This window comes from Ruditapes philippinarum, unplaced genomic scaffold (genome assembly GCF_026571515.1).
Source record: "Ruditapes philippinarum isolate M1 unplaced genomic scaffold, ASM2657151v2 ctg3714_1_1_1_1, whole genome shotgun sequence".
NCBI classification, from domain to species: Eukaryota; Metazoa; Mollusca; class Bivalvia; order Venerida; family Veneridae; genus Ruditapes; species Ruditapes philippinarum.
The window spans coordinates 13,805-21,824 of NW_026862021.1; the positions used below are offsets into that span (position 1 = coordinate 13,805).

Consider the following 8,020-nt stretch of genomic DNA (forward strand, 5'->3'; position numbering starts at 1 on the left):
ACAGGAAAAGAGTTTGTTTATGGAACGTACGTGGAAATTCTAGCCGTTTTTTTTTTTCGTAAAAATCGATCAGAAATCGTGTTTGTATACATGAATGGACTGGACGTCGAAAACGACATGAATTGAAAATAATGGAATTTTGTGAAACTTTTCCCAATTTCTTTGCTATTTGAGGGATTTTAATGAAATAAAAAGCGTTGGCACTTGGATTGATCCTTTCAGATGGCGACCGGAAAGAGATAACCGTGATCTGGTCGTAAACACTCGAGCTAGATATCCGGCCTACACCGGCGATAATACAAACCTTATTAGTCATAAAGATATCTGTCAGGTTACAAGTATGGCTCAGTGTATGCTAAGTTGTTGGTTGATACACTCCTTTTTATTTAAGCCTGGGACCGGGGTTGTGTGAATCCAATATGGCCGTCAAAATCAAAGATGGTCGCCGTATATGACATTTTTCAGAATATTTTAGTATTTCATTACATAACTAATATGAATCCAACATGGCCACCAAAATCAAAGATGGCTACCAGATTATTTTAGATTTTCAGCTCAGCACTCACGGTAACTTTTTGTTATACGCCCGTTTGAAAATCGGGTCGTTTTAAAGTTCCCCCTCCCTTGCGGGCGGGCGGTCTGGCGGGCGGGCCTGTGGGCGGCATCCAAATTTTTTCTGGAGCATTTCACCTAAACGCATAGGGGAATTTTAATGAAACTTCATATAAAAAATCACCACTATGAGAAGCTATGAGAAGGCATTAACCATTTCTCTAGGTCAAAGTGCAAGATCACACTTAGAAGTCATTGAAGAGCAAATCATCTACATAATATTATACATAGAGGAATTTCAGTATAACTTAGAACAAATGTTCACCATTGGGAGGTAGAGTGTTGCGTGCAAAATTTAGGTCCCTGTAGCCAAGGTCAAAAAAGGTCACACGTAGGGGTCAAAGTTCAGATAAAAATATGAAAATTTGTACTTTGACCATTAAGTCCTTATTTATTGAGGGGATTGAAACACAAATGAGCACTATCAAGACTACTGGTGTGGAATATGTGGTTTAGGTTAATATGTGCAAGGTAAAGGTCACTAAAGATGACAGAGTTTTATTGAAATTTATAGAAATGTTCATCACTGTGAGAAAATGTGTTGCATACATGAACCAGTTCTCTAGGTCAAGGTCACACATAGAGGCCAATGAAAAACAGTTGTCCGGAGCAAACTTCTACATGCAAACAGGGATTTCAATATAACTTGGCATAAATGTTCACCATTGTAAGGCGGAGTGTCGTGTGTCAAATTCAAGACCTTGTGGCCAAGGTCAAGGTCACAGATAGGGGTGAAAGTTCAGATAAAATATGAAAATGTATATTTGGACCATTAAGTCATCATTTATTGCGAAATTGAAACACAAATGGCCATTACTGGTTTGAAACATCTTATTAAGGTTAATTTATGCAAGGTCGAGGTCACTTAAGATGATAGTCAAGGTCACTAAAGTTGATAAAATATAGATATTTTTTCCGGAGTATATCTTCTACACATATGCAGGGATTCTAATGAAACTTCATACAAATGCTCACTACTATAAGGAGCAGTGCCATGTACATAAATTAGCTCTCCTAGTCAAAGGTCAAAGTCACACTAAGGGTCATTGAAAAACGCTTATCCGGAGCAAAACTCAACATGGTAGAACTCGTTGTTTCCTGGATTATTATAGGTATTCGGCGAGGGGATCCGATGATAAAGGCAATTAATGAATTTTGACGGCTTTATAACGATATAATTATGTTATAATGAAATTGCGTGTATAGATGAAAACGTTCTACACTGAACAAATATTTTTTTTATTTCTCATCACTTGTTATGGCAGCTCATCCATCAATATCATTGTTTGAGGAAATTGGAAAACTTTTATGTAGTCATTTGATAACTGAAAACTGTCTATTTCATTTATCATTCTGTAAAGAATATTTTTTTAGCCAATTTTGTCTCTTGTAATTGGCTACGGCAGCTCATTTTCATTTTGTTTGAGGAAATTCGTAAACATTTGTTTGCATAATCATAAGATATCTAGCGTTGTGTTATAAATGACGCTTTGTGGTCAAAACCATGTCGTACAACCAGGACAAATGCTCGTTTAAGTTATGTGAGGGCTAACTTGGCGCCTAGTTTGGACATATTCTTTGGAAATATAAAATAAACTTTTTTTGTGCGCACAGACAGAGCAGACATGTTACGTTTTAAACTTTACACATTATATGTATAAGACATAAAACGAATACATAGTGTCATTCAAAATCTGGCATATTTTTTTTCAAGAAAGTCACCGGAAGCATTTTTTATTAAGAAATTCCAAATTTATTTGATCGGAGTACGGTATGCAGCTTGCAAAACATAGTTGGTGAATTCTCTTATTCAAATAAGACAAGTTCAGTAAAAATAAATCCCTTATTTCAATAAATTTCTGCAAATTTAAGATTAAAACAGTACATTTATAAGTAAAAAGTCATTTGATAGAACTACCGGGATGGTAATTTGTTACCGGCTAGATGTTCCGAATGATGTAGGGCATTTAATCATGAACCAGGAATTACATAAACTGTCAAAAAACGATATAATATTTGTAATTATGAAATTGCGTGTATAGATGAAAACGTTCTACACTGAACAAATATTTTTTTATTTCTCATCACTAGTTATGACAGCTCATCCATCGTTATCATGATTGTGTTTGAGGAAATTGGAAAACTTTTATGTTATCATTTGATAACTGAAAACTGTCTATTTCATTTATTATTGATCCTTTGTGGTCTTTAACCGTGTCAATACCAATTTATTCACAACCTGGAAAAAAGGTTAACTTGATTCCTGTTTATAGAATAGACAGAACAGAACATATACTTATATTTGCATTTCAAGGATTAAGAGAGAAACTGGTCTATCTGGTTCTATTTCTATATAAAGATGGACCAGTTTCGCTCTAAGCCCTTGATTTATATCTCAAACCATAAATATTTCTGTTACTGCAGTGAGTGCTTCTATTTCTATATAAAGATGGACCAGTTACGATCTAAGCTTTTGATTTGTGCTTGTTCTCTTTTGCATATCTCGAAAAATAAATATTTCTGTTACTGCATAACAATTAAATATAAATTCAACAACATCATCATCAACAACAACAGCAACAACACACACAAAAAAACAACTCAACAAAAAAAAAGAAAAAAAGAACAACACAAATTTGCCAATTAAGATTAAAATGATGATAGGAAAATATTTCCATGACTTCATCACATTTGCGTGATGTACACAAGTCAAGACATGTTCTGTCATATCGAAATCGTCATTTCCGGTGCTATACTTATTTGAAACATTATTTCATTGTATGAACTCTTTAATATAATTTAATAGATCAAAGAATTGCAACAAATAAACGAAACTTTCTGGCAATTATTGGCATCAACATTTGTTTTGTTATTGTTTTTTTTTCTTAATTAGCTTGGAAACGAATCATTCCGATATTGTATTTTTTGTTTTTACAAAAGATCAAAGCATATCATTTCTGTTATAACAGCTACTGCTGAGTCTGTGTTTTTTTTAATATATATATTTTTGAGTCACTTACGGCTGTCAGTTTCATTTTCTGATAAAACATATCATTTAAGTTAATTGCTACCACTGGTTTATCAGTCCTAATGGATCAGGTTTTCTTTTTAGTCTTGCGTCATATCACAAAGTTACAATCGATAAACAATATAAGGGTCGAATTTTAGCATTTTTTCTTCTTCCATAATGGTTCATTTTCAACAACAAAATTAGTTTTCGAAATTATTTTTATCTAATAGTATTGCAGTATTCCATAAGAATCGTAACACATATACTCTTGTAAATCGGCTAACAATCAGTCTAGTAAATCGATTTTTGTTTTATAAAAATTGGTTTCAAAAATGGTTTATCAGTAAGCGATTACAAGAACTGCTGCGCCGTCCTTTACCATAGGTGTTCGATGTGTTAATTGGTCACTACCCCCGGGACCCCGTCACCCACTCTACAACCCTCCTACCGCTCAAAACCATGTAAACTGCAGTATTTTTCATTTGAAACATGTTTTAATATTTGGTATATGCTTTTAATTCAATTACCTTCATTTACCACAAAAAAATATAAAAAATGATATATAATTATATATTTAGTAATTTTTTTATTTTTTGTAAAACCTTTTTTTTTATTGGAACCCCTTGAAATGATAGTAAGCCATATGTTATTTACAAACTCCGCGCACTCCTGTAAGGGGAAATCACTGCGTTGGGACTGATTAAATTAAGGACGCGTTAATTTATAGGACTAGAATTAAGTGTACCATTTATTGATACGAGATACAATAAACGAAATATATACCGTTGATGAAAGATAAAATTATTATCAAGAGAGGCTTACATATTTAAGTAACTTACATAGCGGCTTTACTATATATATATACTTAGTTTGATATCATTAGTTAAAACTAGTGTTAAATCTCGGTTAAGCCATGAACTCTTTCAGTTATATAATAGGAATAGCCATGGTTAGTGTTGTCATTTACTATGGTCTTAACGTATGGAAAGCTCGGGAGCAGGAGTCGTACCGAAATAAAATCCGCCGTGGGTTTGAGACCCTGGATGAAATAAAAGAACATGCAAAAGAATTCAATGAGAAAAGTATTATAAAGGTACGCAGTTTTTTTAATACTTTATCCGTATAATAAATCTCGCTTTGCGATGCCCACACAAACACCAATAAAAATGTTCAATAAAAAAATTAACGTGTGTTTACATTGACAAATCAGGATATAAATTATTTGACACAACGTCAAAATAAACATTCCTGATCTGATAACGAAATTATCCGACAGGTCTAACCTAGATTGATCTATAAGTAAGTCTCGGCTTTGAACGAAAAGAACAGTGTCAACTTTTATTTAAACAAAAACATGCAATTACTATTTAATTATCATTCAAATAATGTCAACCAGAAACCTGTTATCGTTTTTTTCTTTCATTAAAATTAAGGTGGCTGATACTATTTATGTAGCAATTGGTTACGCCTTGGCTAATTCCATCATGATTATTGGCCATGACGGTGTTGTCATTGTTGACGTCACTGAAAGTTACGAATCTGCGAAAGAGATATTCGCCGAATTCCGGAAAATCACAAACAAACCAGTGACAGATATTATCTATACCCACAATCATGCAGATCATACATATGGAGCGAAGGTAAATATTTGCAAGTTTATAGTTAGTTTCACAGTGTGATGTTTCAATGATTATAATTTGACTTTTTGTATATCTTATAAAACAAAAGTCATCAGTGCAGTATCGAACCATTTCTCGTATGGTTCGTCCTATTTAATAAACAACGCTGCTCATATAGCGAAAAATAATTACTGCCGGGTGCATTAACACACTTATGACTGGCTTATTTCGTGACTAAATGTGCTAGTCGCATTGATTAAATCTAAAATATGTTAAATATCGATATTCTGTAATATTATATTTACTAGTTTATATGGAAAACAACTCCAAAAAAATCTGAGTTTTTGTAACGTTGTCATAGACAACGCATGCATCATTCAAGTACGAACATTATGAGTATGCCAGTTCTCAAATTTGTCAATAGTAAGTAAAGCCAAGATTTAGTCAGGAAAACTGCGGAAAGCACAGCGACCTCAAGCAAACCGCCACCAATTTTGTACTGCCATGAACACTACTGCAGTATAGCTCCAATCATTGTTCAATCAATCAATCAACCAATCGTGAAAGAATTATTTAATCTAAAAATTCTTAAAATTTTGTTGAAACTGTCCATAGGCTTTTGTGGAAGATGAACAATTTCGTCCAAACATATGGGCTCATAAATCTATTCTGAAGGCGCTTGCCATGAACTTCAATGGGCCGAACATTGCCCATTACGTTCGTGCCATGAGGCAATTTGGTGTGTTTCTACCAGAAGTATCGGCTGGTATAGGGTTCAAACTTAACATTGGTAAAGAAGGGATGACGTCCGGATTCCTATATCCAAACAAGTTTGTAGACGGCGAGGAATTAGACATCAAAATGGCAGGTAGAGCAATTACATATACCGTTTATTTATTACCGTTTATTAATGTGATGAAAAAATTACAAAAGCTGCTAAAATATTTAAGTTTAATATATCATAGACTTTATATATTTTGAATGTTTGGTGTAAATGTAACTTTCCTATAGAGATAGTAAGCTGATACAAGATGAACGAAATTATTGACTGCATTTATTCACAGATCGCGAAGAGGTATGATTATTCAAGCAATTAAAGCAAACCCATTAGAATTGTTAATAATACTTAATAAATAATTAATTATTCATAATCATGCATAAAACCGGTGCACGCAGGTATACATTAACTTAGAAGAAAACATGCATTGACAGATAGATTATAAAAAACATGTATTACCTGAAATATCCGTGACTCACTGCGTAATGTAACAACAACCAATCGTCACAATGGTTTTATCGGTTTCATAATGCGAAATACAGATATACCGTTAGACTTACACTTTTATGCAAGAATAGCGCTAATGCACCATTTTCTCGTGTATTAACATCTGCGGAAGTCCTCAGACTTACAAAACTCCTCGCCTAGCGGGTTGGGCTTTCAATGTGCCATCATGCTTCTGCAGCTGTAAATGGTGGAAAAAATGTGCATTTACATTTTATTATTATTTCAGGTGTGTCTTTGAAGATCGTCCATATACCAGGGGAGACCGATGACCAGATTGGTGTTTGGATTCCTGATCAATCTGCTTTCCTCTGTGCCGACGATCTGTACAAAGCCTTCCCAAATTTGTACGCCATTCGCGGTACTAAATCACGTGAACTTATGCAATGGGTTAACTCCCTTGATAAGATGATTGACCTGGAACCAGACAAATTGGTTCCAAGCCATACTAGACCTATTTTCGGACGAGAAACGGTTTCGGAGCTTCTTACTGAATACAGGGACGCCATACAATATGTTCATGACCAATCTGTCAGGCTGATCAATTATGGTTACCACCCGGATGAAATCGGAAACATGGTCCAGTTACCAAAACATTTGTTGAAGAATCCATTCCTGAAAGAGTTTTACGGAACAATTAAATGGTCGGCTAAGTCAGTGTTTACAGACTATGAGGGCTGGTTCAGCGGTGATCCTGTTGATCTTGATCCTCTTACAAGAAATGAGAAGGCTCAGAAAATGGTCAACTTGGTTGGCGCAGAGAAACTTGTAAATACTGCGAAGGAAGCGTTAAATTCCAGAGAGTTTCAGTGGGCTCTTGAGTTATCTTCGTATATTGTCAGAGTTGATCCAAATAACAAAGCGGCCAAAGATGTGAAAGTTGAAGCTCTTACTGCACTTGGGTCACGGCAAACAAGTGTAAACGGTAGAAATTATTACCTAACTTCTGCTCTCGAAGAAGCGACTGGTCTAGAATACAAGACACCAAAAGAAACGAGAGAGGCTCTTGTTAGAGAATTTCCAATTGATTACGTCATATCCGCTTTCTCCGTACTTTTTAGACCGGAAGACTGTGCAGATCGAAATGAAACTTTATATATTGAATTAAGCGAACCGTCGTCACATCATTTTATAAAACTTAGAAACGGAGTTGCAAGAGTCCGTCACAAAACACCACGGCAATGGGATATTAAACTTAAAACAACGGAAACAATTTGGAAGGATATTATATTGAAAGAACGAAATACTCTTGCGGCAATTGCTATCGGTGATATTCTTATTGAAGGGGGCACATTAGCTCTAAATTCCTTCATGAGTTGTTTTGATAGAGACATTACTTTTGTCGTTTAAAGAAGATTTTGTATTATGTCCATTTTTAAGAGTTCGTATGATTCCGGCCACATTCGTCATTCTCCGTATTTCATGTGTGATTGGATCGTTGTATTATTTTGACTATACATGTATTTCTTGCCGCAAAACGACCGCGTTCTCATTATA

At 34.6% G+C, this 8,020-nt stretch overlaps 1 protein-coding gene across 1 annotated transcript; it reads left to right on the top strand.

Annotated features, from left to right (window-relative positions):
- Positions 1-4,488: 4,488 nt before the first annotated feature.
- LOC132717692 (linear primary-alkylsulfatase-like) lies at positions 4,489-8,020 on the top strand. Its single transcript, XM_060701230.1, has 4 exons — positions 4,489-4,715; positions 5,056-5,262; positions 5,857-6,109; positions 6,753-8,020. The coding sequence occupies exons 1-4, from the start codon at positions 4,536-4,538 to the stop codon at positions 7,871-7,873; spliced, it is 1,761 nt and encodes a 586-aa protein (XP_060557213.1). The 5' UTR covers positions 4,489-4,535; the 3' UTR covers positions 7,874-8,020.

Coding starts and splice junctions, on each gene's coding strand:
- LOC132717692 (XM_060701230.1), top strand. CDS start 4,536: ATGAACTCTTTCAGTTATATAATAGGAATAGCCATGGTTAGTGTTGTC. Junction 4,716..5,055: donor ATGAGAAAAGTATTATAAAG/GTACGCAGTTTT, acceptor ATTAAAATTAAG/GTGGCTGATACTATTTATGT. Junction 6,110..6,752: donor ATTAGACATCAAAATGGCAG/GTAGAGCAATTA, acceptor TTATTATTTCAG/GTGTGTCTTTGAAGATCGTC.